Source organism: Mustela putorius, unplaced genomic scaffold (genome assembly GCF_011764305.1).
Source record: "Mustela putorius furo isolate JIRA1106 unplaced genomic scaffold, ASM1176430v1.1 tig00000695_pilon_pilon_pilon, whole genome shotgun sequence".
Lineage (NCBI taxonomy): Eukaryota > Metazoa > Chordata > Mammalia > Carnivora > Mustelidae > Mustela > Mustela putorius.
In genome coordinates, this window is record NW_025421447.1 from 8785339 (window position 1) to 8804008 (window position 18670).

An 18670-nucleotide genomic window follows, 5' to 3' on the forward strand; every position below is an offset into this window, starting at 1 on the left:
CGGTCCCCAGCAGTGACGACCAAAACGTCTCCAGACAAATGTCCCCACGGAGCATCACGCTTAGCTGCAGAGAGGACCAACATCACCATTCTCATTTCTTTTTCTCCGCATCCTTCGTCTTCACGAACCTGTGAGTTTCCTCCTCCCGAGCGACCCTGGCTGTGTAACGGAGTGGGTGTGTTGCATTTCCTGCTCGGCATCAGGTTTTGTCTTTTCTTCAATTCGTCAACTTTTCTTCAAAAATGGGCTTTCGCATCCGCGTGAGAGAGCGGGCTGGCTGTGCGGTACCAGATGCCACCCTACCCCTCCCCCCGCCACTGGACACTTCTGTTGGGTCCCCTGCCGCAGGGCCGTAAATAATGCTTGAGGGAAAACTGGCCATACCAATCGGAATCCCTGAATATCTTCCAAGAACAGATGCTGCATGGGGATATTCCCAGGCCCAAGCAGCTTCTGAGAAGTTTCAATCAATATACATTAAAAAAAAAAAATTAAAAAGTTCGGGAACAACTGCACAGTATTTTGGGGCTGGGCGGGGGGGAGCACTGGTTTTTGGGGGGCGGTATGTTATAACACAGCAGAACTTGGGCTGATGGCTTCAGAAAGCCGTCCGCAGCCAGGTGGTAAATTAGCTTCTTTCCAAATAAACTGACAAGAGTCTGTGCTGGAAAGGCTGGGGCAGGTGGGGCGCTCAGCAGAAAACACACAGTGCCAGGGCTGCGTGCGATGCGTGACCTGGGCAGGGGCATGAAGGGGACACGCCAACATACACTGTGTACTATTGACCAGACCCAGACCCTCCTGGCTCGGGCACAGTCCCCTCACCATCACCAGCATCAGCATCACCAGCATCACCAGCATCAGCATCACCAGCATCAGCATCACCAGCATCACCAGCATCAGCATCACCAGCATCAGCATCACCAGCATCAGCATCACCAACATCACCAGCATCAGCACCACCAGCATCACCAGCATCAGCATCACCAGCATCAGCATCACCAGCATCACCAGCATCAGCATCACCAGCATCACCAGCATCAGCATCACCAACATCACCAGCATCACCAGCATCAGCATCACCAGTATCACCAGCATCAGCATCACCAGCATCAGCATCACCAGCATCACCAACATCAGCATCACCAGCATCAGCATCACCAGCATCACCAGCATCAGCATCACCAGCATCACCAGCATCAGCATCACCAACATCACCAGCATCACCAGCATCACCAGCATCAGCATCACCAGCATCAGCATCACCAGCATCACCAACATCAGCATCACCAGCATCACCAGCATCAGCATCACCAGCATCAGCATCACCAACAACACCAGCATCACCAGCATCAGCATCAGCATCACCAACAACACCAGCATCACCAGCATCAGCATCACCAGTATCACCAGCATCAGCATCACCAGCATCAGCACCACCAGCATCACCAGCATCAGCATCACCAGCATCAGCATCACCAGCATCACCAGCATCACCAGCATCAGTATCACCAGTATCAGCATCACCAGCATCAGCATCAGCATCACCAGCATCACCAGCATCAGCATCGCCAGCATCACCAGCATCAGCACCACCAGCATCACCAGCATCACCAGCATCATCAGCATCATCAGGCATCACTCCGGGGACTGCCTGGCCTCAGGATCCTTCCTAGGCGTCTCGAATCAGAATCTACATTTTAACAAGAGGCTGGCACGATGAGAGAGTCCATCAGAATGTAAGAAGGCTCGGTCCAAGCGGACGTCCAAATTCTTTTCCAGGATGCCAGCTGAGCCTGATGCTCACCCTCCTAAGACAACTTCAGGAAGTTTCCAGAAAGGAACGCTCTTGCCTGCATGAAAGCTAAGTGTTGCATTTTAAGCCAACCGCAGCAACAGAGCACGAGGTCCTTCTTTCAGTGGCTGGTGCAGGGGACCCACCATTGTGGATAACAAGCATCTACTCTCATTCTGAACACCAGCGACTGTCACTGTCACCATCATCCCCCTGGGGCCCAGAGAGAGCTGGCAGGGCCTGAAGAGGTGGAGCCCTCATTGAGAACATTTTCTGGGTACCGCTGATGGGGAGAATAAATAAGCCACACATCACTTCTTCGGACACGGCCCACCAAGGGGCTCGGCACTGAGTCCAGACTGACCACTCAGTATTCGTGTCACCTACCCGAGTCGCTTAAGCAGCCTGAGACTCGGTGCCCCGCCTGTCAGACGGGAAAGGTACAGACAGGTGTCTGTGCAGGTGTCAACGGACAGGATGACTGAGGAAACAGGACAGGAATGAATCTGAAACCATTCTCTTTCTTCCCATCCCATCATGGTCTCTGTGCTAGATTATTAAAGGTAAGAAAACGTTTTACCAAATCCCCTTCTCCAGAGAGAATATACAAGTCCCGGGGTGGGGGAAAGGGGGTGCGTAGAAGAAGGAAGTGGCCTGACCCCACCCATTTTCTTAAAGTGATAGAAACCGAGGCGGTGTGTATCAGGAATCCCGACGGCAGGATGGGGCAACCCCTCTGCCCTAACGAAGGTCACAATCCGTCGCCATCAGCCCCACTCCAGCCACCCTCAACCCCTGGAGAAAACCAACAAACCACCGTCGCCTATTCTCCCCCAAGCACAGTACACGGGAATGACCCAGATATACAGCCGCTTTCTATGTGGGGCAGACCCGTGCTGCAGTCGCCTGGACCCCTGTCTGGTGCCGTCTTCAAGACACCTCCGTGGGTCTGCGGAAGGGCAACCCCTACCTCCCGTAAAACGACCCCTTACCTGGGAATCACCGGTGGATTTTCGGACACTCATGTGGGCAGTCTCGGGAGGGTACGCTGGGGTCCCTGACACGTGGTATCCATTCACTGTGGGAGAGAAACACTGCTCAGAGGCCACGCCGGCCACACGCGGGTGACGTCAAGGGCCTGCAGCCGCGGTCCCTGTGCCCACCTCACTGCCTGCCGGCCTCTGAGATGTCTCGCCAAGCCAGGACCATCTCTCCAGGGTTCATGGAGCTGGAGACGGGCCACAAGCATCTCGCTAACCCCCAGCTCCCAAAAGCGGGAACTCTCGGGGGACCGTGTTTCTTTCTGAACCGGATGGACAGACAGACGTGCTTCATGATAGGAGGTCACTGCAGTCCTACAGCCGCCACTGGAAATGCCCCATCAGCAGCCACGGGTGCTGATCCAGGGTCGGGCTCTTCCCACGGAGGCTGGCGGCCCCTCCGCCCCCTGCGGGCATGTCCCCAGAGGGGAACCCCCCCACCCTCGCCCTCTGTAATGCCAGTATAGAATAGAAAGAACATGGGGTTTACTGATTTCCATGAAATCTGGTTTTGCCAATTAATAGCCGGAGGGGATCACGGGGCATCCCTTTTGAATCTCAGTTTTCCTAAAGTAAAAAAAAAAAGAAAAGAAAAAGTTCTACCCCAATGACACCCGTGCTCCCAAGGTGTGCTAATCAGCCTGCTCTCTAAGGCGGAGTGGGGGGGCTGGCTTGTAGCCTTTGCCAGTTTCCACGGCGCGTTTCCATCAATGTCGATTCAAAGCTCCCAACAATAGCCCTGCATGTTCGTGATGCCACAAGTACGCCCTGGGACCCATGCGATCTTGGTTCCCAGAGCGGGGATGCTACTCTCTCACAAACATAGTTACGTGAGTTTAGGGGGCCGTTCTTCCTCTGTGAGCCTCAACTTCCAGATCTGTGAGATGGGGATAATTCTACCCAGCCTTGAAACTTACTCTGTTGGCATGAAAATCAAACGGTGGCAGTACTTGCCAAAGGAGGCTTTGAGTCGGGAAGTAATTCATGAGAAGGAGAGAGGGTTAGATGGAGGGAGGGGAGGTCACTGCTTCTGCTCCGAATCCCACTGCCTCGAGCCCTAAGCCTGCATGATCTCCAGATGCCAGGGAAGCACGCTTTTTGCATGCTGAGGCTTGGAGATTATTGCCACAACATATAGACCATGCAGATGTCCGGAGAAGATATCCTGTGGCGTGGCAGGAAGCAAGGGGAGAGCTTGGCTGAAAGTCACTGACATCTACTGATTTGCTGGAGGCAAGCAATGGGGTGATGTAGACCACCCCACACAGGACTGCTTTCATGCTGGGGGTGTGCCCCATTCTCCACCATCTGCAGCAAAAAAAAAAATCCAGTGCCCCCTGTGGAGCAGAAACAGACCACTTCTGCAGACCCCTCTGGGTAGCTGGGCATCTCCGTGATCGGGAGGGCTGGCCTGATACTCTGGGAGAAGGGTGCACACAGACACAGGTAGGCAACAGAAAACCAGGCACGTGGCTGGCCCCCACTGCAACCAAGAAATTAACCCGCATGGCCAGTCACAGCCCTGGCCTGCACTCAGGTCCCTCGGCAGCCGGTTAAATGCTGATGCTCTCCATGAGCCCCCCTGATGTAAGGGGAGGGGGACGTGGGATCCCAGGAGCATCAGAGAACGTTGAGGGGATCAAGAAGAAGCTACTCCTGTTGACATAAGCTACACCAGGAAGGGCACAGACTAATGATCAGTATAATACACGGTGAAGGCGTCATCTTTGAGAACTGCCGTTTATCAAACAGCACAGCACTGAAAAGGAGAACGCGCATATGCCGGAGAATCTAAAGATGACAGGAGAAAACCTTAGCACACTGCTTTCAGTTGTTAGACTAAAGTAAGGATGTAGACTATCTCAATGATTCACTGAGAAAGCTGAATGAGGTAGGTATTAAAGATCATGAGCCAAGAACAAAGATAACATCTTTTTTTTTTTTAGAGGAGCAAAGCAGGGAGCCAAATGTGGGGCTCGATCCCAGGACCCTGAGATCATGACCTGAGCTGAAGGCAGACGCTTCACCGACTGAGCCACCCAGGTGCCAACATGCCACAGAACATTTAAAAAAGCCTGGGCATATACCAAAGCCACAAACAAGGTCCTGGTAAATCACAAAAGGCATAAATCGCACAGGCCACGTTCTTGGACCAGAAAGCAGTAAGAGCAAATATTAGTAACTAAAGAGCAAATACACAAGGTCTCCACCGCACCCCCCCCCAACTTCCAAACACTTGGAAATTCAAGGAAATGCCCTCCTGGTGTCAGGTCAAAGAAAAATTTAAAACTGTAATTAACACGATATTTAGAAAATAATCAGGAAGAACATATCAAAACAGATGGGATATGGCTTGAATTCTGTTTGGAGGAACATCGGTAGCCTTCGTGACTCCATTACCAAAACCAAGGAGAAACAAATCAATGGACTGAGCACACAATTAAGAATGCAGAGAAACTTTTAAAAGCCAATACAGGAAAAAAAGGAAAACATGAGAAAGAGATACAAGTACAGCCCTAGAAAAGAATGGGTTAGGAAACAGGATGACATCTGCAACTCAGGCGAGTTCTCTTTTTGTGGGGGTCACTGTGGGGAGGGGGGAGAATCACAACAACAAAAAAGCAGGTCAGCCCATCTCATCTGAGCCTGAGAGAGCGCATGAATGCTCAGAATGTGGAATTGGAAAGAAAACATAAGCTGATCGTGTAAGAGATTCTTTTTTAAATATAAGAACATAGGATTTAGGACTGTGGGCTAATGAATACATAAACGTCCATAAGCACTGAATGAGCAGGGGTGCCTGGGTGGCTCAGTGGGTTGGGCCTCTGCCTTCAGCTCGGGTCGTGATGTCAGGGTCCTGGGATCAAGCCCCACGTCGGGCTTTCTGCTCAGCAGGGAGCCTGCATCCCCCCACCACCTGTGCCTGTCTCTCTGCCTACTTGTGATCTCTCTCTCTCTCTCTCTCTCCCCCTCTGTCAAATAAATAAATAACTCTTAAAAAAAAAAAAAGAACTGAATGATCAAAAATAGTTTCAAAGGATACTAGAAACACCAAAATGAGTAAAACCTTTGAAAAATGAAAAAGGACCCCCTCCGAAAGGCACCGGACCTAGACGGTTGTATGGACAAATTCGTCCAAACGCTCAACAAAAAAATACCTAGACGCAAACTACACTAAGAGTTTGGAAACATGTGTTCAGTATCTCAGTTGATTATACAAAAGTCAGCATTACTCTGATCCTGATAATCTACCAAAGGCAACAACAGAAGAACCAACCCGCAGTTCCGTGGGACTACAAAACACGAAATACATCAATTCTTACCTGAGCAGGTTTTAGCTTGGAAGCGGTCATCACCTTTGATGATCTCGGGTCCCCGTACACCAAGGCTGTCCCCAGCTCCTTCTGACCCCCACTCCCTCCCCTCATGGCACCTAAAAATGCACCCTCGGTACACCGCTCTCTGTCTTTGCCTCCAGCATCCGCCAGGCACCCCGCCCGCCGCACGAACAGTGGCCAGGAACTGCCGAACGCAGGGGTATTCTGCTCCTAATCCATTCCCTTGTTCTCACTTCAGTTCTGAGCTGTCAGCTGCTGGCTAATTACTCTCCGTATCAAAACAATTACTGGGAAAGAAAAAATGATTTCCCATCCAACCATGTCTCCCCAACCAGCAGCTCCCCCCTGCTCTTCTCTTGCTGTGTTTTCTTCTACCAGTCCCAGGCACACTCAGAAAAGTGATGGGTAGAGAGAGCTGCACAGTTACGACTCACCCATGAGCATCCCTGATTATTTCTAGTCCCCTGGGCTCTCTCTCAGTTTACCGGGGGGGTTAGATGCAAACCAAGTAAGGCCAGAAATGGGTGCTTTTGAAGCCTCCAGCCTCCAGGGGGTAGGGTTGGGATTCAAATAAAATGGGTCAAGGACTGCTCATAACCACGGGAACATAACTCAGTCTGCGGATACCCCCTACCCCCCAAAAAAGGGAAAATGCCAAATTCAGCTGTTTTTAAGATAAGAAAAAGGGAGCCGAAAGCGATTATGTTGTAACTTTCATAATTTCAAACACAAATATAAACACACATGCACACACTTCATTCCTCTTTGTGGGTAGTTAAACAGAGAGAGTGCTTGAGAGAGGAGTCACGAGAGGAGAGGACAGGTATGGGGGTAGAAAGGGAAAGAAGGAGGTCTTCTGGGGGCAGAGGGAGAGCACGTGAGTCAAAACAGGAAAGGAGCATAGCAAGAGCTGTCAGGAGAGGCCACGCAACGGAGAAGACCCAGCAATGCCTGCTGCCCAGAATTCACGCTCCCAGGAGCTCTGCTTCCTTCCCCTCCAGCTACAGCCCCCCAGTTGAGAAAGCTCCGTCCTCCATACCCCACTGTGCACACTTCCATTCCTTAAGAGGCTCCAAGAGTAGACTTGTTCTCTCAAACCAGAAAATCAGCCCTGGAGACGGCCCCCTTTCCGCCTCCTTTAGGTCTGGTGCAATCTCTCTCTCTCTCTCTTTTTTTTTTTTTCTGGAATAAACACATACCCTCTTTCCTCAGATTGAAGAGGCCTGGGAGCCCCAAGGCCTTGCCCCTAAAACCCACCCCCTCCTCCAATTCACAGAGTCAACGTGGCGGAACGCGGTGTTTCCCGGGGCGTGCGACACACGACACACATACGGCACGGTGTCTGTTCCACGTGCGAAGCAGTGAACAACCTACCCCCTGGAGGCTGGAGTGAAGGTAGAGGTCAAGTCTTATGATCCAAAGACTTTGGGACAAGTGCTCCCATTATTCAGATAAAATCGCTTTATTATAGGGAGGCCTTTCTACATACAGGCACACCTCAGAGATACTGCACATTGGGGTCCAGACTAATAAAGCAAACATCACAAGAAGGAGAGTCGGACTCAAGTTTTGACTTCTCAGTTCACATAGAAGTTATGTTTACACTCTACTCTATCAAGTGTGCAGTGACATTGTGTCTAAAATACGCGCATAATTTAATTTAAAAATGCTTTATGGCTGAAAACAACCCAAACCAAACTATTAGCCATCATCTGAGGCCTCCTCTTTTTGCTGCTGGAGGGTCTTGCCTCAGCGTTGACGGCTGCTGACTGCTCAGGGTGGTGCGTGCTGAAGGCTGGGATGACCGTGGCAATTTCTTAAAACAAGACAACAGTGAAATTGGCTGCACCGAGTGGCCTTTTCACAGCTGATTCCTCTGTAGCATGTGACACTGTTTGAAAGCATCTGACCCATGGGAGAACCTCTTTCATATTAGAGTCGACTTTATCAACAAAGTTTACAGAATAGTCTCAATGCTTTGTTGTCATCTCAGCAACTTCAGCAGCAGTAGATGCCATCTCGGGAAACCACATTCTATGCTCATCCCTAAGAAGCCACTCGTCATCCACTGGTTTTGTCATGAGATTGCAGCCATTCAATCCCACCTCCTGGCTCCACTTCCGATTTTAGGTCTCCTGCTGTTTCTACCACATCTGCAGTGACCACCTCCATTCGAGTCTTGACCACCCACCCAGAGTCATCCTTGGGTGTTGGAATCGACTTCCTCCAAACTCCTGTTTGTGTCGATATTGTGACCTCTTCTCATGCATCATGAACGTTCTTAATGGCACGTAGAAGGGAGAATCCTTTCCAGAAGGTTTTCCATGTACTTTGCCCAGATCCATCAGAGGAATTATTATGTATGGCAGCTAGAGACTTACAAAATAGGTTTCTTAAATACTGAAGCTTGAAGGTCAAAATGACTCCCTGACCTATGGGGTGCCGATGACTGTCGTGTAGGCGGGAATGCAAACAACACAGATCTCACTGCCCATCTCCATCAGAGCTCTGGGGAGACTGGGTGCATGGTCAATGAGCAGCCATATTTTGAAGAGAATCCTTTTTTCTGAGCAGTGGGTCTCCACAGTGGCTTAAAATATTCAGGAAACTAGGTCATAAACAGATGTGCTGTCGTGCAGGCTTTGTTTGTGCACGGGTAGAGCACAGGCAGAGCAGATCTAGCATCATTCTGAAGAACTTTGGGATTCTCGGAATGTAAAGGAGCATTGGCTGCAACTTAAAGTCACCAGCTGCATGAGCTCCTCACCAGAGAGTCAGTTGTCTGACCTTTGAAGCTTTGAAACCAGGCATTGACTTCTCCTCTCCAGCTATGAACGTTCTACATGGCGTCTTCTTCCACTAGAGGGCAGTTCACCCACACTGAAGATCTGTTGCCGAGTGTAGCCACCTTCACTGTTAGCTCAGCTCCATCTTCTGGAGAACCTGCTGCAGGGCTTGCTACTTGACCTTGCCCTTTCACGTCAGGGAGACGGCTTCTTTCCTTAGACCTCCTGCACCAACCCCTGCTCGCTTCAGAATTTTCTTCTGTGGCTTCCTCATCTCTCTCGGCCTTCACGGAATTGAAGAGCGTTAGGGCCTTGCTCTGTGTTAGGCTTCTGGCTTAAGGAAACACTGGGGCTGCTTTGACCTTGTCCAGACCACAGAGACTCTCCAGACTGAAAAAGGCTGTTTCTCTTTCTTGCCATTCGTGTGTTCACTGGAGTAGCAGTGTACTTTCCTTCAAGAACTTTCCTCTGCATTCACAACTTCACGACTTGGCTCGCTTTGGCACAAGAGGCCAAGCTTTCGGCCGATCTTGGCTCTCAAGATGCTTTCCTCACTAAGTGTAACCATTTCCAGGTTGTGATTTCAAGTGAGAGACGCGTGACTCTTCCTTTCCCTTGAACACTTAGAGGCCTCTGTGGGGTTAATTGGCCACATTTCAATATGGTTGTGTCTCAGGGAACAGGAAGGCCGAGGAGAGGAGGAGGTTGGGGCGGGGGGGGGGGGAATGGCTGGTCAGTGGAGTGGTCAGAAGACACACCACACTCATCAGTGAAGTTCACTGTCCTATAGGGCACTAGGCTTACGGTCGCCCCAACACAATTACAATAGTAACATCAAAGATCTCTGACCACAGAGCAAGTTCCCACAACAAATATAATTAGAATGAAAAAGCTTGAAAGATCAAGAGCATGGCCCACATGTGACACCGAGACGCAATGTGGGAAAATGCCATTGGGAAACATGGTGCTGACATTCTCGCTGCATGTGGGGTGACCCCAAACCTTCCATCTGCAGAAAACCCAACATCTGTGAAGCCCTACAAAACGGGTACTCACGCATGCCGATGTGCTTGGTGAACCTCAAGCGAGGCAACAGTGTGTGTGTGGTGTTCCCACACTTACACGGGCGCAGAGCCCCTGTGGGGCAGAAAAGCAAGTATACCACAGAACCCACTTTGGAAACAGCTGTGGCTGTGTGAAGGCAGGTTTTGAAGTCGGGTGAACCACGTGCCGGGGCCAGTGTTGTGCTCAGCACCTCCGACGGTCCCGTGGGCACGATCCCTGCCTCATGCCCTTACCACAGGCCATGTGGTCGAGGGAGGCTGCATCTACCCAGTCGCTCTGCTTGGGGGAGCAGCGGTACGTTAGAATCTTTGGGCCTAGAAACATCTGTCTGGCCACCTGGTTTTTCATGGTCTTCCCCAACTGTCTAGAATGTAAACTGTATTCCCCAAAATAGAACCCACAATGTATCTGCCCACATGACTGTACATGGTTGAAAGCCTGTGGCTACTGTCTGGGGCTTCAGTGAGATCCTCTGGGGACCAGAACTGATGAGACACAGTGAGGAACATGCGAGCCCCCCTTCTAGTGGGTGGTGCTCCGGTCCCTGGCCTTTCCTGAGTCAATGGTGAGATCTGGCTAAGGGCCATGGAAATATTCTAGGCATGGTGACTTGCTAACTCTGTAGGACCCAGGGAAGGTCCTGCTTTGCAACTATATGGGAGAGGGCAGCTGTTAGGGTTTTTTGGTTTAGGGTTTTTTGATTGGGGGTGGGGAGAGGGGGAGCCCCCTGAGCAGAGGCCCCTGGGAAGAAGAGAGTGCCTCCTGTCTGGCTACCCCATGTACTCAAAGGAACCTTGCTCACTCCCCTGTGATCTGGAGGCCCGCCCATCAGCTAAGTGTGCCTCAGTGGGGTCAAGCCCGCAGGCTGGGCAAAGCCAGAATGTGAACCCAGGCTTCCTGATAACTCCCACCCCCTCACCAGCAGGGTGACTCACTAGAAGATGGGACTTCCTCCCACCTTTAAGAAACAGAAAAACGAAAGCTCAAATGCACATCCCAGGGTGGGAAGCTCGGAAAGGAATTCACTCGCTCTCTACACCTGCCTCAGCTGATGAGACCAGTGATAGTCATAGGGAGCTCTTTAAATGCTAACCAATTACATTTATTTATTTTTTAAAAGATTTTCTTTAAAAGATTTTCTTTATTTATTTGGGAGAGAGAGAGAGCACAGAGAAGGAGGAGACGACTCCCTGCTGAGCAGAGAGCCTGATGGGGGCTCGATCCTAGGGCCCTGAGATCACGACTGGAGCCGAAACCAAGAGTTGGCACTTACCCGACTGAACCACCCAGGCGCCCTCTAACCAATTAGATATAAAGAAAATATAAGTGCCATGTATAGTATCCAGGGTTAGAACCCAGAACAGAAAGAGGACATTAGGGGAAAACCTGATGATGTCCGCGTAAAATTTAGTTAATGGTGACATACGACGTTCGTTTCCTACTTCTGACAAACGTACCCCAGTCATGTAGGATATTAACCACTGGGGAAACTGAGGCCAGGGCATATAGGAACTCTCTGTACTGGCTTCGTAATTTCTCTGTAAACCTAAAATTACTCCAAAATTTTATAAAAAATATATTAAGTAAAATTAAGCTAAGAATTCTGTTCCTTGGCTGCACTGGACACATTTCACGTGTCCACCAGCCATGCGCCCAGCGCTACCACAGCCGACAGTGTAGACAAAGCACATTTCTGTTATCCTGGAAAGTTCTACTGGACCACGCTACTGTGCACTCTCCTTTATTTTACCCAGTGACACGTCCACGAAACTCCTAGAACCTTGTTTTTTACTCTGCCCATAAATCACGGCGTCTACCCTGCACATTAAATCAGCCCAAGGATTATTTTTAATCTTCACAGCAGTGACTGAATAGAGCCTTTTCTCTTCAGTTTGGGCTCCAGCTTTACAGTTATGTGGACCTCACCCAGAAAACCTGGCGTGGAACGCCTCCAGTAAATCTATGGGATAAACACAGCTCCCGACGCTGGTGGTCTTCAAGGAGGTGATGGAGGAAAATTGCCCAGCTCAGTGCTAACCCTCTAAGCGGCACCCAACACTCAAAGAGCAGAATCCTTTTTGTTGGGGGGGCGGTGCTGGGCATGTTCCCAGATCTCACACCCCCGCCTCCGGGCTGGTCACCTGGCTGGCTCTGCATCCAGCGTCTGACCAACCTGCACCAAGAAGTCAACTGCTGTCTACAGGTGCTCTTCAAGCCTTCTCCATGAGCTCATGAAGCTACAACTTAAAAGAGTTGAACCAAGGACCTCCTCACCCTTCTGCCTCCACGAAGGGGAGGCTGCTTGAGCTGGCCTTGGCTGGTTTCCTTAGGGGTTCTCATGGATATCTTTCCTGATCTACTTTTCCATGTTCTTCTTCAGAAACGACCATCTAGGATATCTGTGGTCGATGAATGTGGTGGAATTTTCCATGCTGGTCTCACTCCCTACCTCCCACCCTCTACTGCAAGGAATGCCCGTCACTGTTTAACCAGGAGCCATCCTGACACAGCTAAGTACAGCCTGGTCGCTTTGAGAAGGTAGTGTCTCGTGAAGACAAGACATCCCTACTGCACGTCACTCTTACCTTCAGTCCAACTGCCGTGCTCAGGATAAAATCCCACCACACTCCTGCAGCTCAGGGGTCCAGCAGATTCTATCCCTGCTGACTGATCTCCTCTCATCACCTACCACTCTCCCCCTTGTCCCCCACCCTCAAGCCACACTGGCCTGCTTTGTGTTCCAAAGCCCACTAACATCACTCCTGCCCGAGGGCCTTTGCACTGGCTTCTCCCTGGCCCAGAATACTTCACCACCACACCCCCCACCCCCCACCCCCCGCACACACCCATCTTCTCCTCACCAGGGCCATCCCTGACTCTGCCATCCCACTCTGTCCCATTGTCTGACTTTAATGCCTTGCATTGAGATCTGGGTCCCTGACTGGTCCCCAGGAGGGGAGCCGACAACCCCAGGAGTGTGGGGGCAGGAGACGGTTAAGCTCCAGCAACCCCATGTCCCCACCGAGCCCTTCAATCTTCGTAAAGCTGCCTGTAAACGGAATGAGAGAGTATCTGGGAAAAACCTAGCGTGCCCCATAGAGAGAAATGCCTGTGTGGCTACTATTTCATTCTTTAGAGTATAGGTTTTGTTCAAAAGCTAGAAAAGATGTCAAAATATCACGGAGGCTCCTAGACCCTCATGGGTAGGACTCTTTCCCTCTCTCCATCCCCACGCATGGACTCGGAGTTGACATATGTCTGTCGCGCGGGGTGGAGAGAAGCAAGACTCGTGATCCACGAAGGCGCGACAGGACCCAAGCCATGACCTCCCTGCAGGCCCTTGTACTGTGTAAACGGGCCAAACGAGGCCTGGCGAGGAGAATGCAGGGTTCCCGAGGCCCCCAGTCTGACAAGCGGTCATTTCTGTATCTTAACCGAAGACGCCACCACCGGGAGAGGCAGCCTGACGTGCAGAGCCAGGAGGGAAGGAAACCATGAGGCCTCTCCTAGACCGAGGGGGACACGCTGACTGCGGGATGCATCGGATTCCCATGGAACCCATGACAGGTGAGGTTCGGAGGCAGGGAACGAGGCTTCTGTGCATTAGGCTTCTGCCTATCATCATTTCAAGGAGCTGTGGTCTGTCAGCCTGGGACGGAGCTCCTCAACCCTGGCATTACCGACATGTGGGGCTGGAAAAACCCTGGGGAGGGGGGTTCTAAGGCTGCCCTGGGCAATGCATCCCTGGAAAAATCACCCCCAGGGGTGATAACCACTGCGCTAGGGGCAGGAAAACCTACCTAGTTCATACATAACTAGTACCAGTACTAGTAGTACCAGCTAACAAGGGCAGAAAGAAGCAACGGATCAAACAGGGTCTTCATCAGAATGCTGATGGGCCCGCTGCGCCTCCACAGAGCCGGAGAGTAGGCAGAACTTCCAGCTGCCCGTGGCTACAAGACCCTTTTTGGCAGAGAACTTGACAGATCTAGATTCCCCTGGACTTGGGAACAGGTGTCCCGGCACCCTGCGGCTGCAGGCAGAGGAGGGCAAGTCAGTGACCACAGGCTCTGTCCAACACCTTGGTCCTCTTGACAATTCCCATCAGTGGCTCTGACCCTCTCTGCCCATCTCCCTGCCCTTCTCAGCCCCTCTCAGAGCCCCAGTATCCAGCTCCTCTCAGTCCCCCCTTCTGGGGGGATGACCCCCAAACAGCACAGAGGGGACAGGCTGCTGCTGGGGACCACGCCGGGGGGGAGGTGACCCCACTGACGTGGACGGCAAGGTCCCTCCCGCCCCAGCAGCTCCACCAGCCCCGCCAGCCCGGCCTCCGTGGCAGGCCACACCAGGCCGAGGCAGCGCACGCCTGACACCCGCATACGCCCAGGCCTCCCCGTTATTCCCGCTGGCAACTCTGTTGTTAAAAGGAACAAAAACAAAAACACCAGAATGACAACAAGGAAGGCAGCGTGCCCTGAATGGCCTGTGGTCGGCACAACAGGTAGGAAGGCTAAATGGGCTCTGGAGACGGGTTCTCACAATACAGGGCTCGCCCCGCCCCTAGGGAATCACAAGCAAATGCCCCATCTCCGTCCTTCCCAAGAGGGTTCCTCTCTGAATTTTTGTTCGAGTTTTTTTTTGAAGTACAACACGCACACACACGATGTAAATAACAACATGTAAAAAGCCTGGAAAACCTGTGCACCCCATCTCCCGTGCCTCGGCTGATTCCCCAGGCCTCTACTTTCCTCCCATGTTGCTTTTTGAGTTCTCCTGGAGCAATTCTCATTTCCAGAAATAAAATACTTCGGTCATACAGCTTTATATTCTGTGCAACATAGAATCTACTTTGAGTGCTCCGTGTATCAGTGGGAGAGCATAGCTAGGGCCCCCCTCCGTGAAAGGCAGCCCACTCTCGGGACCCAAGACCCTTCCTCTGACCCAAAGGTTAAAAGTGGTTTGTCCTTTCTTCCCCGGTCTGCACACACGCGCTCACACAGTCAGGCAGCCCCTCATTCGGACATTATTTTGGCTTTTGCCTTGGTCACCTGTGATGGGCTAGGGAAGCTCCGTAGACCTCCGATGACCTGAGGTCCCGTGAAGGTCGTACAGGCTCTCACCACCCTCCACGTGGGCTCCTGCTTCTCCCCTCCTTACCCTACCCCTCCCGCGTGCCTCCCCACCTCAGTCCAGCTACAGCGGGTGGCCACCAGTTTCAAAGCTGCCAGCGTTTAAATTCCAGGCCACCACCAGAACCACGACTTCCGGGCTTTGCTGCCTGGTTGACGCATAAAGTCCAAAGACCAACAAATGGGGTTCATGCCCACCCTGGGATTGTGGGGACATTCGTGAGTTCCTGCAACACTGAAGTCAGCCTGTGTCTGGGAACTGATTCCACAGAAGACAAGGGGGGGACAAAGTGTCGACCCTCAGGGAGCATACAGTCTAGTATGGGAGTGCCACAGCCAATGGCGTGGGTGTCCTCTGAGGGCTGGGATCCAGATGGATGGGTCAAGGGCTCTAAATCAACCTGCTCCTGGAAAGGAAGGTCGACCTCAACCACCTCCACTTGAGTGCCTTTGCAGACAGAGAACTCACACCCTGCCAGCAATCCCAAGTGCCTTCTAGAACATTCTATTCAAAAGCTACCCTGTAAAAATCTGCCTCTGTTAACTTTTACTCCTGGATGCATTCCGAACAGTGCAGGAAATTCTGCCCCCACTTTGGGTACCCAGACCAGCAGACAGTTTACAGCCCTGAGGTCTCACCTCCCCTGGCCATCTTCCCTCCCTAAGCACCTGATAGGGAGGGAGGGTCAGGTTGCTGCTGACACAGCCAGGGCAGCCCATCCTCCTAGCCCTCTAACTTGCTCCCTGGGTTTGGCCAGTAAGATCCCTAGCCAGGTTCCAGACCCCAGAACCCAGAGTCTTGGCTTTTCCAGGGAAGGTGGGTCTGTGTGCCCCCGCCCCCCACCAACAGTTGCCCCAAAGGAGTGAGTTGACCGTACCTGTTGGAGGCAGAGAGCTCCTGTGAGGGCCAGGGCTGGCTGGAATCCCAGGAGAACTGCTGGGACGTTCCCAGGTGGTCTCTGGTCAAAGAAAGAAACACAGTCACTTTGAGAGGTTCATAGGGCAAAATCGCAGAGGGTCCCAGAGCAGAGCTGGAAAATGTAGAGACCTGGCCAGCCACCTTCCTGGCCAACCCCTGGGAAGCAGGAGCTGGCTTTCTGCCCCACGTCATCCCCCTTCCTCCTCCCATGACAACACAGTTTCTCTTTACGGGGCACCCTCGGAAACATCCCTTCAATACCCCAAGGCTGCCAACTCACACAACTCCACATCTGCCCGGGGAACTTCTCCCAAGTGCCCACTGTTACCCGAAACCCCCAAGCCAGAGGAAGGAGCTCTTGCCTGAGGTCTAGACAGAGATGGGGGTGGGGGGGTACTCTGTCAAATGGGGGTGATTTCCCAAGTCCCTCCCAGCTCTACAGGTCCACATCTCGTCTGAATTACAACGCCTGCACTGCACTGGCCACTTCTCCCTCCCCAGATGCCCAGCTATGCCGGCCAGCCAGGAAAACAACGAACACTTGCAGCCATGGGCTCGCCCCCCTCCCCCTGCGTCACCCCGAGAGCAGAGACTTCTTATGAAGTCATCCAGTGATAAAAACGATCTTTTCTCACTCCATATAATTTGACCATGTAAAAAAACAGAGAAGGGAGCTGTATCCAGAACCCCTGAGGGGGCTCAGTTGGTTAAGCATCTGCCTTCAGCTCAGGTCATGATCTTAAGGTCCTGGGATCAAGCCCTGCATCAGGCTTCCTGCTCTGTCTGCCTCTCCGTCTCCCTCTCCCCCCCCCCCCCATGCATGCTTGCTCTCGCTCTCTCAAATAAACAATATCTTGAAAAAAAGAATGGAAGAAAAAAGTAGTATCCAGAGTTCCACAGCTCAGAAGTCTTCCCTATCAACCCTTTGGTATCTTTTCTGGAACCAGACTGCCTGAGTTGGAATCCCAGCTCTGCCTCTCCCCGCCCACCGAACTTCCGCCAAGCTCCCTGTCCTCCTGGCTGCTTGGTTTCCTCCTCTGTAAAAGGAGATCGATAGTGGTACCCACTCAAGGCAATCATTGTATTCGTGCCAAACACCCCTACAAAGTTATTTTTGAGAGTCCATTACGTGGACGTGACATTATCTAATAAAAAATTCTATTACTGAAATCTTGATGGTCTCAAAGACTAAAAACAGAAATAAACATAGCTTTTCAATGGCTTCTCTCCATGAGGGCGCCCCGTCAAGAGAAGCAGGTTCCTGCCTCAGCTCTGCCTGTCATCGGCTGTGCAGCCCTGGGCAAGTCAGACCACCTCTCCGGTCCTCTGATTCTTCATCTGAAATGAAAGGGTTGGGCTCACTGGTCTTTTTGGACCCGACACTCCTGCCCTCCAGCTTTGATCAGTGGGCTTAAAAACCTTAAACTCATTGCTTGGGTTTAAGGAGCTTAGGGCTCCAGAACCCGGGGTAGAGAGGGATTAAGGTCCCTTCATGTCTAGAAGTGACCAGAAAAGCAGGCTCACTGGCTTTCCATGGGAGGAGGGGGCGGCAGGCTCACCCAGACCCCTGCTCTCACTACAGGTCACACACACAGGGCTACGATCCTTTGCAGGCTCCTCCCCCACAGAGCACACAGAATAACATTGACCTCCCACTGACCCCACTCCCTCACATCTGCTGGTCTTGGAACATGCCTTTGCTGTAGTCCTTCCCTCACCTCCACCACCATCTCTGGATGGCCGAATCAATATTATTCATCAGTAAAGTCTCAACTAAAATGCCTCTTCTACCATGCAGCCTTCCCAGACTGAGTGAGGGAGAACCCTGCTGCCAAATGTGCAAACTTTCTAGAGTCAATGCCCTGGTGCATCACCCAGATGTCTCCAGCTGCAGAGCCTCCTAGCCGAGTCCTGGGGGCCATTTCCTCCAACCCTTTTGGTGGCTGATGCCCCTATCCTGATTTCAGAGAAGACCTGGCAGCCCCTTCTGCCCTCTTGGAGCCTGTGAAAGTCAGCTGGGAGCAGGGCAGCAAACACCTGGAAGGCTGGGTTCCTAGGTCAGCTGGGCTGTCTATGAGGGCACGCTAGCTCTTCTAGGCCAAGATGAAACCAAATTCTATGTGGTCAGGAGCTGCATTCATGGGTCCCAAGAGAACTCCACAGTGACCCCGGAGGGCTGCGGGGAGAGGGGACAAGCAGCATGGAGACAGTGGCATGGCTGAGCTGGTTGGGGTCACTTCCAGGCCCCCCAGAAGCTGGAGCCCCTCCATCCCACAAGAACCACAACAGTCAGGCCAAACTTCATCAGGGCAAGAGAATGGACTGAAGGATTCAGCCCAGCCCACCTCCCCGTGCTGGCCCTCTCCGGCCAACCCAAAACACAGATCCCGGCAAGCCCGAGACAGGAACGCAGCCAGGCCAGGCCGGGCGGATGTCTGGAGTGAGCCACGGGGACCCTGGCTGACTGACCTCACCAGCAGCAGTAAATGTCACCCCAGAGGACCATACCACCCATGGAGAGGAAGCCATTTCTAGGCCTTTTCCCATAAAAGATTCCCTAATCTGTTTATAGCACACCAGGCTCCTCGACCAAGCAAA

At 52.0% G+C, this 18670-nt stretch overlaps 1 protein-coding gene across 6 annotated transcripts in view; it reads right to left on the minus strand.

Moving 5' to 3' along the window:
* GAS7 (growth arrest specific 7) overlaps positions 1–18670 on the minus strand; it is a 199308-nt gene that overhangs the window by 42515 nt on the left and 138123 nt on the right. For all 6 annotated transcript variants that reach the window (XM_045083388.1, XM_045083387.1, XM_045083391.1 and 3 more), the window contains exons 3-4: positions 16032–16112; positions 2788–2873 (exon numbers count right to left, since the gene is read on the minus strand). In XM_045083388.1, the coding sequence (XP_044939323.1) occupies positions 2788–2873; positions 16032–16112 (167 nt within the window). The remainder of the gene's footprint in view (positions 1–2787; positions 2874–16031; positions 16113–18670) is intronic.